The sequence below is a fragment of the Budorcas taxicolor genome, chromosome 7 (assembly GCF_023091745.1).
Source record: "Budorcas taxicolor isolate Tak-1 chromosome 7, Takin1.1, whole genome shotgun sequence".
NCBI lineage: Eukaryota > Metazoa > Chordata > Mammalia > Artiodactyla > Bovidae > Budorcas > Budorcas taxicolor.
Window position 1 is genome coordinate 109,699,505 of NC_068916.1, and position 21,310 is coordinate 109,720,814.

General features: G+C 41.9%; 1 protein-coding gene across 1 annotated transcript; it reads right to left on the reverse strand.

Annotated features, from left to right (window-relative positions):
- Positions 1-1,904: 1,904 nt before the first annotated feature.
- STARD4 (StAR related lipid transfer domain containing 4) lies at positions 1,905-18,709 on the reverse strand. The gene is made up of 6 exons (XM_052644136.1): positions 18,661-18,709; positions 10,595-10,708; positions 9,592-9,641; positions 4,582-4,708; positions 3,716-3,830; positions 1,905-2,825 (listed from the first exon to the last, which is right to left on the reverse strand). The coding sequence occupies exons 2-6, from the start codon at positions 10,697-10,699 to the stop codon at positions 2,596-2,598; spliced, it is 627 nt and encodes a 208-aa protein (XP_052500096.1). The 5' UTR covers positions 10,700-10,708; positions 18,661-18,709; the 3' UTR covers positions 1,905-2,595.
- Positions 18,710-21,310: the final 2,601 nt, after the last annotated feature.

A 21,310-nucleotide genomic window follows, 5' to 3' on the forward strand; every position in this document is an offset into this window, starting at 1 on the left:
TGACATAACATATGTAACCTATTATCACAAGGCTCTTGAGCTTAGAATCAAATACACCTCTACTCTCGAGTACAAGACAAACAAAACCTGCTCTTTTTCATCATCATCTATATACTAACAACTGTGCTAAACTTTGTTTATGTATGATTCAACCAACAGGTAAAAAGAGATCTTTTGAATGATACAAATGTTCTAAAACTGGACTGTGGTAATAGCTACACGTCTAGAAGTGCCATCCAGAAGCTGTATGTAAACTGCAGGTAATTCAAATATGGTCCTTCAATCCATCAGATGGCTCAACACTGTGAATAAATTTTTCCATGAGGGTCCTGTTACCTGCAAGGATCCTCATTCAAGAGTAGATTATGGAATCACTAGTTGGAGGTTTAAGTTATGAAAACCGAGAGAACACAGAGTAGCTGAGAGTGGACAGTTTATTTGCCTTTAGCAGTTCCCAGCTTAGGCAATAACAGCCCTTGTAGCAATATACATCTTGTTGCAATCTTACCCAATCTGGGCACCCTATAGTTGGACACCTGCTGGTATTTTGCCATGCTAGACAGAACACTGGAGCATAAGGAACCTCCTACTCTACACTATTAAAACCAAATAAAAGACAAAAGGGTAAGTGAAAATTAACAGTTAACAATTTCTAAGGGAAGCTCAAAGTTAAACTGCTCAGTTCTCTTTCCTTATTGCAAGAAAAAGAAGTAGCAGAGGAATTCAACAACTCAAAAATTTGGGTAGTCAATCTGGAAAAACATCGGTGATTAATAAATTTCAAGTTAAGAATATAAGATCATTTTTTGCATTGCTTCTATCAGACCTTGAAATGAATTATTTTTAATCTAAAATTTGTGAGATTATTCACTATGGATACAATGGTACTGCCACCTTTTGTTTTGAACATTATCTCCAATAGCAAAAAAATAAAAATAAATCAGCTCTACTTTTTCTATTTTCAAATGGGTCCGAAGAACTAGGAGTTATGTTTTATTTAACACTCAGGAAAACACAGGAAAGTAAAATACAAATCACACCTTCATGCAATTGAACCATTTTGTTTTTGTGCTTTTCCTGGTCTAAAGTGAATGTGTTGTTCAGTCATATCCAACTCTTTGCGACCCTTTGTAGCCCACCAGACTCCTCTGTCCATGGGATTCTCCAGGCAAGAGTACTGGAGTGGGTTGCCATTCCCTTCTCCAGGGGATCTTCCTGACCCAGGGATTGAACCCAGGTCTCCTGCATTTCAGGCAGATTCTTTACTGTCTGAGCCATCAGGGAAGCCCACCTTCAGGTCTATCTAGTAAATATTATTTCCAGAGCTCACTTTATCCCACATTAACCCAAGAGAAAGAAGAGAAAATGAAACAGTGGGAACAGTAATAATAACACATAAATAACTCACACTGAATATTGAAATGGATTTCAAGATGTGTGCGTATACACAAATATAAATATAAAAATTTGTACAGACACACTGAGTTCCCTCAAATTCTCAACTTATACGTAAACTAGGTAGACAGTGCAAAGGCCAAAGAGCATGTGGGATATTAAAATCATTCAGGAATGTTCATCTAATGTAGCCACAGAATCAAGTCCATTCTAGCTATAAAATGACTCATCCAGGCATTTGTATAAATCTATGAATGCATTTGTTATAGTTCCAGACTGAAATTACATCACAATTGTGAATGTGTATGATACAGTGAGTAATTTATGATTTGAGTGACACATTTAAAACTCAAACAGGTACAAAACATTCATCAAATCTAACTTTCTAAAAAGATGATTCTCTATTGCTTAGTACTGGATACCACTACCCATTTCACACAACCCAGAATATTGCTCAATCAACGTGGTATCCCAGCACATATCTGGCAGTTTTTTGCACTGTCTTATTCATGTATAAAGGCTTTTAAGACTCCCAAAATAAAAGCACATAAGGATACAAATATATTTTTAAAGGTATCTACAAAATACTGTTATCTAGGTATCAAAACTGAATTGCATTGTATTAGGATACCTATTCTTATTTCTGATATTTTCAATATTTAAAGTAGTTCAAGTCAATAGTGCAGTTCATCTTTAGGAAGTATAGAGAAAAGTAGTATTTCTTTAGTCCAAGATTGTTAAACTCACAGAGCATACATATAGTAAAACATTAATATATAACTTTCTCCAAAGTTAAAACTTTTACAGAATGTTTATAAAGCTCTAAAACAGGTGATTTTAACCTACCAGCAAGAAGCTTGGCTTTCTCTAATTTCTAAGCAGCCAAAATATTCCTACTCAGGCACAATTCAATTTCTTGAGAGTTTACGTCAAAGACCTATATCTACTTCTTGGTGAATTTCTGTCATCCTCTCCATTCCTAGACACACTACCATTCCAAACAATGTGCAAATAACTGTTTAGGAAAACTGAGATGCTCACTCTAGCTAGCTATTTACTTTCTGAATAAAATAAACCAAAAGCATCTCAAAATTTTCTACAGGCTACGCAGAAGAGAGGGAAGGGTGATTTTCTATGAGCCACACAGCTAGGAGATGGAGCTGAACCCGAGAATGCGCTACTGCTGTGAGTTTAAGCAAATTATGCCTTTTGTAAGGCTTTTTGTAAATCACCATAGAAGTTAATTAAAGTGCTTGCCATAGCTGTATCTACTGCAGACTGGGGAATCATTCCACGCAGATCCGTCTGAATATAGCCTGTCAAAAGACTCCGGCTTGGACTGTCTTTAAGAGGAACACAAAACCAACCACAGGGATGGTTATATCCACGAACAAATTCTGATCTCTTTTCACTCCAGTCAAGACTTTTCCCTACAAGGCAATTTAAAATAAGATTAATAACAGCAATGACTGATATTAACCTAAAATTCATTAAAAGTATTATCAGATTGCTTATTTAAACATTCTTATCCATGTAGATGAAAACTAAGCCCCAAGAGTGACCGTGGAAGAATGAAAAAGATAAAGTACCAAGTGGAATTCTGACAGAGCCTGGTAGATGTATAATAGGGAAAGTTCTAATCCCTTCAGAATAAATGGCATGTCATCTTGGTAACTCCCTGGAAAACAGGAACCTTCCCATCGCAGTGGGCCCCAGGCACCGAGAATCACACCTGCAGTGAGACCCTTGCTCCCACAGGCCCCGCCATATCCAACCTGGCTCTGATGACTGACAGTAAACAGGTGGAGGTGTACCTGAAACTGCCAACTCAAAACACACTGTACATACAAAAACACTAATTTACCTACAGATGTATTTTCAAAAGCATGAGCCTTCTAACAATATTTTCAATTTTGAAAAGCAAATTACTACACAGATCAAGGAAGGAAAAATATTCTAGCACATGCCGAGCATATTTTTTTTTAGAGTATATGACCAAGAAGCTATTTCTTGAGAGTGACTTAGAAGGAAACCCACTGACAAGACCCCTTTCTTGGAGGCAGTCACGTGACCCATATTTGTTAGCTGTGGCATGAAGGGTACTATGTAATGGGGAACAAAAACTCATCAGAAAGACTGCAAAACCCTTCCTGATATTGTTACTTTCATCCCTAAGGTTTGGCATTTGCAAACCAAGCTTATTGACTATAAAACAACCATGAAGGTTGAAAATATATCTTGTGTAGAAAGAAATACCCAGCCTAGAAAACTCAAAATTTACAACAAACTGAGAGAAAGTAAGAGGCTTTGAGACATTTACCACAAGATAGAAGCCCTTCTTCATAGCCCACAGTGTAGGAGAAGTCAACAAACTCTCTTGGAGAGATTATATTCCAAAGCTGACCCGAAGTTGTATAACGCATCACACAGCAATTCTGAAAAAGAACGGCAAACAGCTGTTAGTAATACAAGCAACACAGACACAGACTCACATAAGTTAACCTGTAGTAAAACATTAACACTCACTTAAAATGTGTTATAATGATTACCAACAGTTCTTACAGTGATTCTGACAGATTTAGAAATCTATTCTGTATCTCACTGTTATATATGGACATGTGCACGATATACAATCAAAGTACAGAGGTAAGTTACCCAGAATGCAAATCTCTCTTTCAAAACAGTCACCGCATATCCTATATGATAAATGGAGGCAGGCAGTATAGACTGTAGATGGGTAAGATAAAATCCACAAACACTTTGATTAAAACAAACATGGCAAGAAATGAATTAATAAAACAGAAAAAGCCACTTTCATTACATACTTCTTTAATACCAAAGGTGGCATTTTTTTCTTTGATTTTGGCTTAATGGAAAACCTACATACTATTACCTAGAAAACTGAATATGATGGTGGTATTTTCAGAATTTTAGATTTCAGAACCTCAAAGTTTTACAATCAAAGACATAATTTTCTTAAGCAGAATGGATAAAGCTATTGCGAAAAACAAACTCAGTTCTAACACTCATTAGAGATCTTTGCCGTGACTGCTTAGTCTCAACGCAATGACTACAGTAGTGAATGCAAGTGCATACACACTTGAGCCCTCCCGTGCACAGTCTCACACACGACACACACAGACACACACACACACACAATCCGCAGTAACGTTTCAAAACAAATACCTCTTCAAAGTGCTCCAAAATATCCAAAGAGGTCATTAAGCTGTCCCAATCCAAGCGACAGGGACCTGGGCGGATATGGTCTATTACACTATTGACAACATCGTCTATCACACCTTGGGCTTTGAAGCTGGAAAAAAAATATTAAAGTCAAATGCTATTGGAATGAAAAATTTCAGTATGCTCTCATAGTTCACAGTTCACTTCAAAGAAAGTAAAATTTAGTGAAGATTTTTTGAAAAGAGTAAATCCTTACAACTTGTGTGATAAATTAGGTTCTATCAATTATTTCATCAAAATGTACTCTGAAGATCTAATAGGAGATCTGAAGGCTATCTTCCAGACTATCATGAACACAGTAAGTACCTTCATGTTACACTGGAGCCAAGAACAGTCTGCAGAATACCGTAATGCTCCATTACTCTCTATGCTGTTCTTTTCTCAGATACGCTCTAACATGGTATTAGTATATCCATGTTTTAGCCTGACTTTCGAAAACTTTTTATTAGGAATAGAAAAATAGGTCACCCAGGAATAGAACACCCAGGACTGACTCATGAATAATAGCAGAACTTAACATATTTCAAAGGTGGCAGGCCGTATCAGCACGAAAAAGATGCACTATTTCATAAATGGTGTATGGATTCCATAGTTATCCTAACAGAGAAAATAAATCTGAATTCTTGCTTCACATCAGTCAAGACAATTCCAGATAGACTAAATACCACTATATAAAAGGTAAAATTTTTAAACTTTGAGAAAATTATGTAAGTTACTATCTTTGTAACCTCAGGATACAGGAAGATTATTTGACTACATAAAACAGAAATAACACAAGATGGTTAAAATTAAAAACTTGCATACCACAAATGACAAAATAAGTAATTTCTTTAAAAACTAGTCGCAGACTGGAAGAATATAAGTGTAACACATATTTAGATGCTGCTTCTTAGTTGCTCAGCTGTGTCCAACTCTTTGTGACCCTGCGGACTGTAGCCTGCCAGGCTCCTCTGTCCATGGGATTATCCAGGCAAGAATGCTGGAGTGAACTGCCATTTCCTTCTCCCAGGGGATATTCCTGACCCAGGGATCAAATGTGGGTCTCCTGCATTGCAGACAGATTCTTTATCGTCTGAACCACCAGGAAAGCCCATAACAGGTGGTGCTAGTGGTAAAGAGCCTGCCACCCAGTGCAAGAGACTTTAGAGATGAAGGTTTGATCCCCTAACCCATTCCAGTATTCTTGCCAGAAGAACCCCATGGACTGAGGAGACTGATGGGCTACAGTCCATAAGGTTGCAAAGAGCTAGACATGACTGAAGTGACTCAGCACAGCACAGCACATACTTATTATAGAAGATATATGATTCAGTTCAGTTCAGTCGCTCAGTCATGTCTGACTCTTTGTGATCCCATGGACTGCAGCACACCAGGCCTCCCTGTCCATCACCAACTCCCAGAGTTTACTCAAACTCATATCCATTGAGTCAGTGATGCCATCCAACTATCTCATCCTCTGTCATCCCCTTCTCCTCCCGCCTTCAATCTTTTCCTGGAATCAGGGTCTTTTCCAATGAGTCAGTTCTTCACATCAGGTGGCCAAAGTATTGGAGTTTCAGCTTCAGCATCAGTCCTTCCAATGAATATCCAGGGCTGATCTCCTTTAGGATGGACTGGTTGGATCTCCTTGCAGTCCAAGGGACTCTCAAGAGTCTTCTCCAACACCACAGTTCAAAAGCATCAATTCTTCGGCGCTCAGCTTTCTTTATAGTTCAACTCTCACATCCATACATGACCACTGGAAAAACCATAGCCTTGACTAGACGACCTTTGTTGGAACCATTGTTCAAACAACGAGATAAAGACAATCCAAAGAAAAGATGGGCAAAGGACAAGAGTGACCTGAAAGATCAATAAACCTAGCAAAGATGCCCAATGTCACTCATAGTCAAATAATTACTAGCCAAGATACCATCCTGCCAGAGATTAAGAAATTAATAACAAGTGTTGAATGGAAGAAAATGACATCTCTCAAAGTGCTATCACTACTTTACAGAACAGTCTGACAACAGGTACATACCCAAGAAAACGATACACATGTGCAAAAGGAGACGTGTACCAAGAAGCATACTATAGAGAAGAATTGACAACAAACTAAAAACTTATCAGTAGGCAAATCTGCAAACACAGATAAACACACTGTGGTACGTGAATATAGAACTGAAAGTACAGATCAACATGTAACAACATGGGTAAACTGAAACGTAACCTCGAACAGAAAAAATTAAAACATATTACCAGAAGAAACACACACACACGTATGGCCCAAGTATGAAACATGAATACTACACCTTCAAGACAGTAGTTACCTGCGAGAAAGAAAGGAAAAAGAGACAGACTGGCTCTAACCATCTTTATTTTGGGGGTCTTTTTTCTCTTTTTTAAGCATCTGAAGCTTTTTATCAGTTTGCAAATATCTCAAGCTCAAGCTTATACTATCCTCCATCTTAAATCTGCTCTTTCGCCTAGGTTCTCTAACTTGGGATGAGGGTAGGGGTGGGTAATACAAATTAATTCAGGCATCCAAATTAGAAATCTGGGGTTCAACTTCAACACTTCTTTTTCTCTTAACCCCATTCAAACAGTCAGAACTAGAAAGTCACCGTGTTTTACCAAGATGACTTTCTAAACATTAAGTACACAGAACAACATGTGGGTTTCGACAGATGTTAGTTATCATCACCACTGTCATTATTACGCTACCATCAAATCTCTTTCAAGTCCATTTGTCCTTTTCAGCTCCCCTGCTGTGTCCTTAGTTTGGGAACTCTGTGTCCAACTCAATACTGCATCAGTTTCTAGCTCTTCTGATCATATAACTCTAACAATCTGAAAAAAGCCACAGATCTCTTCCCAGGAATACATATTGTCAGAAAACTTTGTATACAATCATGCTACTGCTAAGTCACTTCAGTCGCGCCCGACTCTGTGCGAGCCCACAGACGGCAGCCCACCAGGCTCCCCTGTCCCTGGGATTCTCCAGGCAAGAACACTGGAGTGGGTTGCCATTTCCTTCTCCAAGAGATGAAAGAGAAAAGTGAAAGTGAAGTCGCTCAGTTGTGTCCGACTCTTAGTGACCCCATGGACCGCAGCCCACCAGGCTCCTCTGTCCATGGGATTTTCCAGGCAAGAATACTGGAGTGGGCTGCCATTTCCTTCTCCAATCCATGAAAGTAAAAAGTGAAAGTGAAGTCGCTCAGTTGTGTCCGACTCTTAGTAACCCCATGGACTGCAGCCTACCAGGCTCCTCCAACCATGGGATTTTCCAGGCAAGAGTACTGGAGTGGGTGCCATTGTATACAATCATAGGGACACTTTAAGAAGCCAGCCGTGGTCTCCCAGGATACAAGCTCTTCTCTAAACTTTCTACGCTCATTTCTGTCTCTCACAACTGTTACCATAATAAATACAAAATCCTTTGAGGACCTGGGAGGGTTGGGTTGAGCAGAGGATAAACACAAAACCGAACTCCTTGGTTTAAGAATTCAGAAGTCCTTCAGACGTGCTCTCCTCATTCCTATACTTTATGTTCCAACTATATAAACACAACATGAACCTCTGTAAAAAAAAAGTCAGTCGCTCAGTCGTGTTCGACTCTTTGTGACCCTTGGACTGTAACCCACCAGGCTCCTCTGTCCATGGAGTTCTCCAGTCAAGAATACAGGAGTGGGTTGCCATTCTCTTCTCCAGGGGATCTTCCTGACCCAGGGATCGAACCCATGTCTCCTGCATTGCAGGCAGATTCTTTACTGTCTGAGACAACAGGGAAGCCTAAATTCTGTAAACAAATTTTCTCAGTGTTTCCCATCTACCTGGAAGTCATCTGTGTTAATGTGATTAAGTGCAGTTCTCTCTGCCTCATTCCCTAAGAGACACCTGTCTGTTCTTTCTGGCTCAGCCCAGGTATCAGCTCTTCTGTGAGTTTTTATCACTGAGCACAGTGCCCCCAGGCACTTTTAGACTTTTTCAGCCCCTGTGGGGAGTTACTGATCTAAAGGGTTAACTTCCACACTTGCTTACAGTGTTCAATCCAACCCTAACTGTCCTTCTCAGAAATACTGTACAACTTACCTTTCTGGAAATGCTATCTTTGGCAATACACTTCAAAACATTCTGTATGTATAAAGTGTGGTCAATAGTTTCATTTTAAAAAGTGCCAAGCCCCCAGAATATGAATATCCCACTCCAATTACACAAGGCACCTATCTGCACTGGCTTTAAAAAACAATATATATTTTTTTACTGGTTAAAGACATAATTCTTACTCTGCTATATGCAAAAAATAAATAAACAAAAATCACACATAAAACTGCCCTCTAGAGGTACACACTTTTGTGTTAAATAAAAACATTTTAATATAAAAATAGTTAAAGTCAATTCATGACTGTGCTACATACAGTTTAGTACTCTGCTTTATTCATTTTTCATATCTTTAGCATTTTTTATGTTCTTAAATAATATCTGAAAATATGGTTTTTATAGATTGTAAAATAGCACATTTTATAATTTAATCATTCCTTAATTATTGATTATTCAGGTTGTTTATAATTTTTAGTGTTTTAAGTAACATGATAGAAGAGACAAGTACTTAAATAACTATTAATTTCCAATGATTTCTTCAATACAAATTCTTAGAGCAAAATATGCTACATTACTGAATAAGTGCAGAAGGAATATTAGAAGTATTTTATATACCACAGTAAGAAATTAAGATTTTATCAGCTATACCATCATTTATGATTCCCAAAACCACCAACTCTATTCACCAGGGATACAGATATTTTAAAAGCTTTGAATACATAACATGATTTTCTTCTCAGAAAGTTTAAAATCTTAAAAGCAAAAGCCAAACTTTACTGCCAATGATCATTTAGTGATCATGGGTATATGTGTATATACATTTGAAGTTTAGCAGTATTTTAAGAGCTATGTAAAACTACAAGAATTACTTACAGATATCCATTAAATTCTTCTGAAGGTTTCCTCCAAATTGTTACATCTTTCTATACAAATAAAAACAGTGTATAGTGATAATTACATAGGTGGCAACCTGGATATAAAACTGACAATTTCATAAAGTCTACAGCATTAGCTTTTGCATGAAAACAAAACATACGTAAACAGTCAAAGAAATACATACAAGTCACTCATACCATCAAAGAATCCATGTCTGAATTTTTTCTGTATCCTAAAGTACTACACATCTTAAATTACAGACCCCTAGGAAAAGGTTTTTCAGCAGCTTAAAGACACCCAAGCACCAAGATCCGGTGATGGCACTCTCACTGGCCATTATTTGCATGATTACAGTCTCATCTATTTACCATTACTGAAGAATTTAGTCTAAGATACTAGAATCTTAAATATTTAATTCTGAATTTGCTCATATATCTTTTTAAGTTTAAGCAATTCACATCTATGATGACAGTACTACCCTGAATGAGTCCTGACATTTTTTTCCAGATCATCTCGTAAGAAATTCTGAGCATCAGAACAGCTAAAGCACTTAACTGGAAGAGTCCTGGTCTCTAGGGTTGGCTCTGTCAACACTCAACTGTGTGATGGTTCGGGGAAGTCGTACTGGTGAAAAAAAGAATACTAATGGACCACCCTCACAGGCTTGTTAAAATATCTGAAATGATTTCAAACTATCAATTTCTATACTTTCCTTTCTTAAACTGACCATGACATGTTTCATTTACTGACCTGAGAGGCTGCTCTTTACAGTCTTGTTGCCGTGAGTCTCTTCCTGTGTCCATTATCTGAAGAGCTGATGACTGTGTGCAGGACTGCTGTCCCTCCTCTGTGAGCTATTAAACCACCAGCTTTACTGACACATTCATCTACCCTGCACATTCATCTAAAGTGTGGTCCATATTTTTCTATACCATTTTGAAAGTCATCCACCAGCTCATTAGAAGACAGACCCCAAACACAAATAAGTTAATTAATTTACCGTCTTCTTAGCAACTCGCCACTTTTCATCTTCAAGGTTGTGGTACTGGATAAGAGTGTTTTTAAGTCTAGTCGCCAAAACAGCTGCATCAGGCAGGGCTTCCATTTGTTTTTCCTGTTACAGAGACTAAGATTATCATCAGCAAATACCAGAGTTAGATCCAGCAGACGAGGGGGAAGGGCTCAAATCCGACAGCATTAAAAAAATCCTCCGGGAGCTGCGAGACACCTACACATGCAGCCCACCCCAAGTCAGTAATCAGAATCCCTGCACATGACTCCTTCCTCAAAGCTTCCAGGATGTGGAACACAAAGGATAAGAATATATATCTTGCGTTATTAAAATCCTCATATAAAAAAGAAGATACAATCCTATTTCCCTTTCCAATAGAATTGAACCAAAAGAAATAAATTAAAAAACTCAAATAACAACAACAACAAGAAAACACAAAACTGCTCTTTCCAAAATACAAAAATAATATACAAGGTATAAACTCTTTTAAAAGTCCTTAGAGTGTTAGCAATTGAAAATTTTCATTTTACTATCCAACAGATATAACACTCATTCTAGCAAATAAATGACAACCACAGTTGGAAACATCGCACAACTTTTAAGGATAGGGCTGGGGGGAAAAAAAGAGATAGGGCTAGAGACCTCTGAAGAATTTCAAAAGTCTCAAGAATTCTACTGACTTCAATATTTTATTTGATGAGGTGTCACATGATTCAGTGAGGTATCTGTGTAACAAAAGAGGTGATATGAAGACCTCTGAGCTACCAATACAGCATAAATAAGTGGTTTATAGTGTTAAGGCAATAATTTAACTATATAAAGAGGAATGATTAATAGTTGCAAAGAAAAGCTATCGTTCAGCAATACTCTGAAAGGGAAATGGTAGCTAAACTTGAAAGAAAATAGTATGAGGGATTCTATAATGTAATCATTGTAGAACATTGCTGCAGATTCTCTGATGAGTCTGACACTGCATGACTTCTGCAGCTAGCTAAGAGAAGTCCATGCAGTCTCTGGATGTCTGAGAATGATCACTCCAGGAGCCTCTGATAAACGAGCAAGCACACAAGGAACGCGGTTACCCTGAGGCTGCTGTTGGAAAGGCCCAAGTGGAAAGAAGAGGAAAGGAGGGAAAAAAACAGACAGACACACACACGAAGGGAAAAACGGACACAGACACACACACACACACACACAACCCCCCAAAGTCCCAGCTCGAAAAGTCCTATTTACAGCTTCATGCCTAATGGGCATCTCTTGATTCTTCAGGCTTCCTTTAATTTGCCTCAGTCTTGTCTTAATAATTTTACTATTAAAATGATAATTGAGCCAGCTGCTCAAGGTTAAAAGCCTTAGAATCACCCCCATAGATATCAGGACGTTCACCACACACCACTGCCTACAATGCTCCTCTCCTACCGGTTTTCTTCCTGTCCCTTAGCGAAGTCCAGCTCGTCACTGACTCTGGGCCTTTGTACGTGCCATTACTTCTCTGCCTGGATTACTAGATCCCAAACCTGAGTGTGACTAGTAACAGCCTGTAGTAACAATTTCAGTTTAAACCTCCTGTCCTTAACACAACATTCCGCAAATCACTATAATACCCTTCTTTTATTTCCTGCATAGTGTATCACTATGTGAAACTAACTTGTTTACTTACTGATATACTATATTATGGGTTTCCCAGGTGGCTCAGTGGTAAAGAATCCACCTGTCAACGCAGGAGACGCAAGAGGCCTGAGTTTGATCTCTGCGTCGGGAAGATCCCCTGGAGAAGAAAATGGCAACCCACTCTAGTATTCTTGCCTGGGAAATCCCACGGACAGAGGAGCCTGGCAGTTTACAGTCCATGGGGCCACAGAGAATCAGACACGACTGAACACACACACACTATACTCTACTCTTTGACTACCATGTCGCTTACTAATAAGAGGGGTGGTCCCATGTCTGCTTTTTCACTACTATAACCCCACCAAGTAGAACACTGTCTGAAACACAGCAGGCCCTTAATATTTACGGACGTGTACTTGCTTCAGAACATGAACTAACTTCTCTCCTTTTGGTGCCATGGTACTCTCCACTAAAAGGCTAAGGAAGAAAAGGCTTTGGAGAAAGCTGTCCATTGACAGATCACGAAGTTACTGCAAGAAGAGATCCAAATGGAGTATCAAGGCTCACACCTCTGTGGGAAAGGGTGCCGCTCTCACCACAGGGTCACACATCAGAATCGCCTGGCGGTAATTTGCAGCAGTTGTTGATGTTGACAAAGCCTCTCTCCTTGGTCAGGCTCCTCTGAGCTCTCTTCGCAATGAGGCCTAGCCCTTGGGAAGCTGGTGGCTTAGCAGAAAAGAATCCGCCTGCAGGGCAGTTCTAAGAGATGCAGGTCTGATCCCTGGGTCAGGAAGACTCCCCAGGAGGAGGGCATGGCAAGCCCTCCAGTCTTCTTGCCTGGAGAATCCCATGGACTGAGAAGCCTGGCGGACTACAGTCCACAGGTTCGCAAAGAGTCGGACACAACTGGGCAGCACACACGCCAGCTCCTGGGCTTGTCCTTGGACCCCACAGTCCAGTTTCCGCAAGAGTCCTGCTGAGTCAGCTTTATGAAATCCCCTACCCTGGAACTTCCTTATCCCACTTTCAATCTTATCACCCTAGCCTGCCTTTATCAAGAATCCTGTCAAGTTGCTTTAGGGTAATACCCCTTAGTAATTTTTCACTCACGGACACCCACCTTGCTCCCTTGCTATCCACCCCCATTTGCCCTTGCTGTATTCAGAATGAAGCCTAGTTCTATCCCAAGGTTTCTTTTCCACTATTGCAACAGTCACTGAATAAGATTCGCCTTTACCACTCACTCCAATTTGTGTCTGCCTCTGGTTTTCTGTGACACTGATTTTGGATATTAGATTTCATGGACTTCAGCCAGATAGTCTGATTCAGTGGGTCTGTTCTGGAACAGGCCCCAGAAAACTAGGTCCTTTAAAAAGCCTCACTGATCGTTCTGTTATGCAGTCAGGAGTGACAGCCACTAATCTGAAAACTAAAGTGACAAAAAGAAGCCAGTGCTATAGGTAATACTGAAACAGCACAGACCAGAGCGTAAAAGCCATTAGACATGAGGGAGCATGAAAATGAGACAGAAGCTCGGGGAAGGAACAAAAGCTTCTTCTCTATTCTCTGATGATCTATCCTGAGATCTGCAAATTACACTGACAAAAGATAAACAGAAAAAAACGTTAACAAAACGTACTTGATGACAATATTTAATTTCTATGTGCAAAGAGAAGCAATCACATGTGGAGTTTATACACCATTTTAAAAGAGAGTGATAAACTGCGGAAAAATGACAAGACAAAGGAAAGGGGGTTTGAGCTTCTAGGGGTGGTAAATTATTGCAAAATAAATATAAGAGGAAGAATAATAAAAGATAAGGGCTACTTTAGCAACGTTAGACTGTGTAGACCACCTCAGGGCCAAATTTCTGTCTTCATTGACAGCAGTTATTCTCCTGGTACAGGAGCAAAGTCAGTCCTTCACAAAAGGAAATGCATGTCCTATTTTTAGGCAGATAGTGGAAGGAAAAATAGTTCTGCTTTTGCTGCTTCTTAATTGCCTTCAGCTCAAAGCAAACTTTTTTCTGAAGTAGCATATTTTGGGGTGGCATACACCTTCAGAGGGCTTCCGTGGTGGCTCAGTGGGTAAAGAATCTGCCTGAAATGTGGGAGACCTGGGTTCGATCCCTGGGTTGGGAAGATCCCCTGGAGGAGGGAATGGCAACCCACGCCAGTATTCTTGCCTGGAGAAGCCCCATGAGCCCCAGAGAAGCCTGGTGAGCTACAGTCCATGGGGTCTCAAAGAGTCGGACACAACTGAGCGACTAAGCACAGCACATCCCTTCAGAAACATGGAAAAGTATATAGAGAAAATTCAATAATACAGAACTTAGGATCTATGAAAGTGTGCAAAATATTTAATAATTATAGATCCTAACCACAGACTAAAAGTGGATGAGCTCATTCAAAAAGTCTGTGAGTCAGAAATAGATCCTCTGCACCCAAGAGACTGCTAACTTGACAGCCAGGGCAATGGCCTTATGAAAGCATATGTTATACACAAACATAAGTTCTTGAGAGGACTTACAATGGAAATTTAACTTATCTATTACTGGGATCATGCTGATTAAACAACATTCTTTAAATCCAAGGGTCACCCCTACCAGATTTCTGTGTCAGGCAGATAAAAGTATTTTCAAAACTCTTTGATAGAAATCAAAGGAAAGCTACTGTCAGCATAAACCATACTGTATTTATGCAAATCTAGCACACAAAAAGCAATAAAAAACTACCTCTAAAGATGAGAATCTGAATTTTTACGGTGATTACGTTAGTTATCATTCACTCCTACTGGATAATATAAAGTTCACATTCCTTAATGTGGCTTATGGGTCCATTTCCAAGCCGACTGTCTAATTTCTACTCTTCTCTCCTGGACACCCCCTTAAGACTACATCAGCTTCCCCTTAATGTGAAAAACTCCTGTTAATGGGCCTCTTTAGGTGTGGTGGAGTAGGAGGTAGAAAAGGAAGAAAAGAAAGTTTAATTATAAACTTGGGAAATCTCTCTTCTAGTCTCATGAAGTATTTAACCAGGCAGTTAACTCTTGCATGGATTTTCTTCATCAAGATTAAGTCCAAAAGGGAGTAACAGTTACTTTCTAAACTGATCATTTGTGTGTGGACAGGCAATACAGAGCCTCCCTCATGGACCAAGGTGGGATGGAGGTAGGGGGACAACACTGGGCTTACCAAGGTCTCGAGGCTTTCCTAACATAAGAGGACATTCGCAGTCACTGAAAAGAAAAACCACAATATGCCCTGTTCCAATCTCTGCCTGGTGAGAATGTCACGAAATGTTTTGAATGCCATTCTGAATTCCCTCTTACTAACCTTGCTGCTACTGCTGCTAAGTCGCTTTAGTCGTGTCCGACTTTGTGAGACCCCACAGACGGCAGCCCACCAGGCTCCCCTGTCGCTGGGATTCTCCAGGCAAGAATACTGGAGTGGGTTGCCGTTTCCTTCTCCAATGCATGAAAGTGAAGTCACCCAGTCATATCCGACTCCTAGCGACCTCATGGACTGCAGCCTACCAGGCTCCTCCGTCCATGGGATTTTCCAGGCAAGAGTACTGGAGTGGGGTGCCATTGCCTTTTCCGACTAACCTTACTTGACCTTATAATAAACTCTCAAACTCCAACTGTTATACATCAGAGAAAACAGGAACCACAACTGTAGCAGAATCTAACAGCTCCATATAAAAAGCTATCTACTCTTGACAGTTTTATAACCAGTTCAGTTCAATGGCTCAGTCATGTCTGACTCTTTGCGACCCCATGGACTGCAGCATGCCAGGCCTCCCTGTCCATCACCAACTCCTGGAGATTGCTCAAACTCATGTCCATCAAGTCAGTGATGCCATCCAACCATCTCATCCTCTGGCCTCCCCTTCTCCTCCTGCCCTCAATCTTTCCCAGCATCAGGATCTTTTACAATGAGTTCTTCACATCAGGTGGCCAAAGTATTGGAGTTTCAGCTTCAGCCAAGTGCTAAGTAATGTCTGCCTATATTTTTTTCTTTCTGTTAGCTGCTGTCGTATCTGACTCTTGTGATCCCATGGACTGTAGCCCACCAGGCTCCTCTGTCAACGGAATTCTCCAGGCAAGAATACTGGAGTGAGTTGCCATTTCCTACTCCAGGGGATCTTCCCAACCCAGGGATCCAACCCAGGTCTCATGCATTGCAGTCAGAGTCTTTACTATCTGAGCTACCAATCACTTTGCTCACGTTTTCCATATTTATGTTTTTACAGTGGTCACTAGTGTAGACAGTGGTTCCCATCATAGACTGGGCAGCCTTCACAAGTTAAACATTTTCTTGAGGCCATCTATCAGCATCAGTCTTTGACCAATACAATTTCAATCTTTGTCGAACATCAGTGAAATGGCCATAGGTTTCAATTATATATGGAACATAATAAGTAAGTGTTAATTGCTCAGTCGTGCCTGACTCTTGGAGACCCCATGGACTGCAGCCCACCAGGCTTCTCTGTCCATGAGAATTCCCAAGCAAGGATACTGGAGTGGGTTGCCATGTCTTCTCCAGGGGATCTTCCCAACGCAGGGATCGAACCCAAGTCTCCTGCACTGCAGGCAGATTCTTTACCGACTGAGCTACAAGGGAAGTCATATATGGAACATAATAAACATTTTAACCTTTAATGAAAAGTGAACGCCATAAAAATCTGTTTTTACTTATGTAGTATGATTAAGTCAGAATTCACTTATTAAAGAAGTTCATAACATAACTGCTTTACCTTCTATTACCTGATTGATGGGGGTTTCATTTATGTGAACAGCTTAAATTTAACATTCCATAGATTTTCCCCAAGTTGTACAAACCAAGACCATGTAAATTATATTTTCTACCTAACACAAAATTTTCAGCATATGCTTAATTTCTGATCAATTCTGAATTAGTAATTTAGCTTTTCCAATTATTCAAGTACAACAGTTTCTCATTTTTGAGACTGGCTCTAGCAAGAATGCAACAGGGAAGGAAGCCTCCTGCAGTGTGATGGATACACCTCTGATTCAGTGTTCACTTTGGCTTATTTTAGGGGCTTCCCTCATAGCTTATTTTAGGGGCTTCCCTTGTGGCTCAGCTGGTAAAGAATCCACCTGCAATGCAGGAGACCTCGGTTCCATCCCTGGGTTGGGAAGAAACCCTGGAGAAAGGAAAGGCTACCCACTCCAGTGTTCTGGCCTAGAGAATTCCATGCCTATACAGTCCATGGGGTCGCAAACAGTTGGAGGTAACTGAGCGACTTTAACTTTCACTATTCACTTTCATAGCTCAGTTGATAAAAGAATCCACCTGCAAAGCAGGAGATCCACTGGAGAAGGGACAGCCTACCCACTCCAGTATTCTTGGGCTTCCCTTGTGGCTCAGCTGGTAAAGAATCTGCCTGCAATGCAGGAGACCTGGTTTGATCCTGGGTTGGGAAGATCCCCTGGAAAAGGGAAAGACTTCTCACTCCAGTATTCTGACCTGGAGAATTCCGTGGACTATCCCATGTGGTCGCAAACAGTCGGGGACAGGACTGAGCGACTTTCACTTGGCTTATTTTAGGACACAGTTTACAACACCAATGAGACTTGTACAAAACTTAATATTAAATTTTAACAATGTCACAGCTTTGAGTCCAAGTACTATTCAAGCTCCTAATACTCTAATCCTTTATTAAAAAAAAATACTGGCTAACATTTATTATTTATTACATGATCAATCTTTTTGGCCACTTTAAACTGTATTCTTTCATTTAGTCCTCATACATAACCTTAAGAGCATATCCTACTATTATCCTTATTTTACAGAAAGCGAAGTATCAATACGGAGATTGTCTCTTGTCCAAGATCACACAGCCAATAAGTGATGGAGCCAGAATTCCAACCCACGACCTCTGCCTTCAGAGATTAAAGGGCTATTTTGTAAAACACTGGAAGCTGATCAAAGGCTGGAAGAGTCTCTACATTAAAAATGTGACATCATGTTGAATTTGCTGTATTTTGTCTAGGCTCCTGAACCTAAAAAAATGTCAGGTAATCTTTCCTAATTGCAATTTGGGGACAGCAGCACCATTAATTTATTGGGGAATTCCGAATTATTTTTAGTACCGAACTTGGAACACAATGAGCCCTCGGAAAACACTGCCCCTTAGTGTTTCCGCCGACGCCTGGCGTGAAGGCGCGCACCTTTCGTCGTTCGCGCACCGCAGGGGCTCCCTCAGAGAGCCTCCCCCGGCCCTGGGGCGCTCGCCGCCGCTCCCTCATCCAACACACAAGGCGCCGGCGGGCGCCCGAGCGCCGGGGATCGGCTGCAGACCCCGGTCCCTCCAGGGCGTCCCCGCTGGACGCAGCCTGCCTTCCCGAGGCCCCTGCCGGGACAGCCCCAGGAGGACGCCCCACGGCCCCTCAGCCCCCGCCTCACCTCCGCCACTCACCGCTCCTCGGGGCGCCCCTCGGACCACTACGCGACTAGGCGCCCGGGGTCCACACGCACGGCTCCCTGCGGCCCCGCCCGCCGAAGCCCCCTCGGCCAATGGGCGCCAGGCGCGGAGGGCACCACCTATTGGAAGGCCGTAAGTCTTCCGGGGGGCGGGCAGAGCCCCGCCCCGCCCCGCCCCCGCTCGCCCCGGCGCTTCCGGGGCAGAAGCCGGTAGGCCGACGCGCGTCAGCTGGGATTGGCGGGTGGCGGCGCGCGGCCTGCGGGTTGGTGGCCGTGGGTGGGCCGACTCCGCGCGAGGTGTGAGTCGGCAGCAGCCCGGCCCCCGGCGCCAGCAGCCCGGCCCCCGGCGCCAGCCGGGCCCTTGCGGGCCTGGCCCGGACGGGGCGGCCTGCTTTCGAGCGCCTGAGGGCGGGTTGCGCGTGACCGCGAGTCTGGCGGAGCCGGAGAGCGCAGAGGCCTGAGAGGGCTCTGAGGGCCGGGTGGCTGCTCGGGCCCGAGTCAGACAGACGGAATTTGCGCGGGCGGGAAGCGTGGGAGCTCTCGGCCCCCGGGACTCGTCGCCGCCGCCGTGCGAGCCGATCTTTCTCAGTGCGGGCTTCGGGGGCAGCCCGGAGGTAGGAGCTGCGGCCGAGCAGGAGGCTGTGGCGGCCTCACAAAGCGCGCCGGTTTTCCTGTGTTCGAAGGCGGGTCACCCATCTGACGGGGAGTTTGCAGATACATTTATTGGGATATGTGATTTGAGAACCAAGAGAAGGAAGGAATGCAGTGCTACGCGCTTAGTTATTTTAGATTCAAACAAGAAAATAGTATTTCATAAAATTTTTATTTAGCGTCCTGAAAAAGTTCACCTAGCACCACCTGATAGTTTTTATGAGCAGATTGTCAAACTCTTACCTGATTGTTCATATATAAAAGGAATAATGGCTTGATAACTTGTGTATTAGCGTCTTATATCTTCAGTTCAGTTCAGCCACTCAGTGGTGACCGACTCTTTGCGACCCCATGAATCGCAGCACGCCAGGCCTCCCTGTCCATCACCAATTTCTGGAGTTCACTCAGACTCACGTCCATCGAGTTGGTGATGCCATCCAGCCATCTCATCCTCTGTCATCCCCTTCTCCTCCTGCCCCCAATCCCTCCCAGCATCAGTGTCTTTTCCAATGACTCAACTCTTCGCATGAGGTGGCCAAAGTACTGGAGTTTCAGCTTTAGCATCATTCCTTCCAAAGAACACCCAGGGCTGATCTTCTTTAGAACGGACTGGTTGGATCTCCTTGCAGTCCAAGGGACGCTCAGGAGTCTTCTCCAACACCACAGTTCAAAAGCATCAATTCTTCGGCGCTCAGCTTTCTTCACAGTCCAACTCTCACATTATACATGACCACTGGAGAAACCATAGCCTTGCCTAGACGGATCTTTGTTGGCAAAGTAATGTCTCTGCTTTTGAATATGCTATCTAGGTTGGTCATAACTTTCCTTCCAAGGAGTAAGCGTCTTTTAATTTCATGGCTGCAGTCACCATCTGCAAGTATTCATCTGTAAAACACACCTACCTTGGGGGGCTATGTGGATTCAATGAAATATAAAGTATGTAAAACTCTAACCAAAGCAGTTTTAAACGACTGTCTCAAGGCATTGTCCTATGTACATGCAAAAAAAAACCACAATAATTGACCAATAATAATTAGCAAGTGAGTGAGCCCCAGGCCTAGCTCCTTAAGGCAGATTACTTAATTTCTGAGTAGCTAAACTGGAATTTGGTCCAGGCATTCTGAATTCTAAAACTGGGTCACTTAACCTGCAGGAAACACAAAATGTTTTTCACAAGCTCTCTATCAGGCGTCTACCTGTGCATAGCACGGGGGACCAGAAATCAAAGACCCAATACATGCCCGGAAAGTTTACACAGTTAAACGGTGTGTGGGGAGGAACAACTCCACATTAACCATTTCCCAAAAGTAGAAAATTACTATCTCTCTTTATTAGAATTGAGCTGTAGGTACATTGCTCAGTAGTTTGCCTATTCTCTCACAGAATCTGGTAGAATTGGTTTACAAAATCAATATGGCTTTTTTTTTTTTTTTAAGGAGTTGCATAAAGTTACACATCACTTATGTCTCACTTCAGTTCAGTCACTCAGTCATGTCCGACTCTGCCACCCCTTCCCTGTCCGTCAGGAACTCCCGGAGTTTACTCAAACTCATGTCCATTGAGTTGCTGTTGCCATCCAACCATCTCATCCTCTGTCATCTCCTTCTTCTCCTGCCTTCAGTCTTTCCCAACATCAGGGTCTTTTCCAGTGAGTCAGTTCTTTGCATCAGATGGCCAAAGTATTGGAGTTTCAGCTTCAGCATCAGTCCTTCCAATGAATATTCAGGACTGATTTCCTTTAGGATTGACTGGATTGATTTTCTTGCAGTCCAAGGGACTCTCAAGTCTTCTTGAAAGCACTGGTCATAGCAAATAGCCTCTTCCAACAACACAAGAGAAGACTCGACACATGGACATCACCAGATGGTCAATACAGAAATCAGATGGATTATATTCTTTGCAGCCAAAGATGGGGAAGCATTACCTTTATTTGGGACTGGAATGAAAACTGACCTTTCCTGGGCCTGTGACCACTGCTGAGTTTTATAAATTTG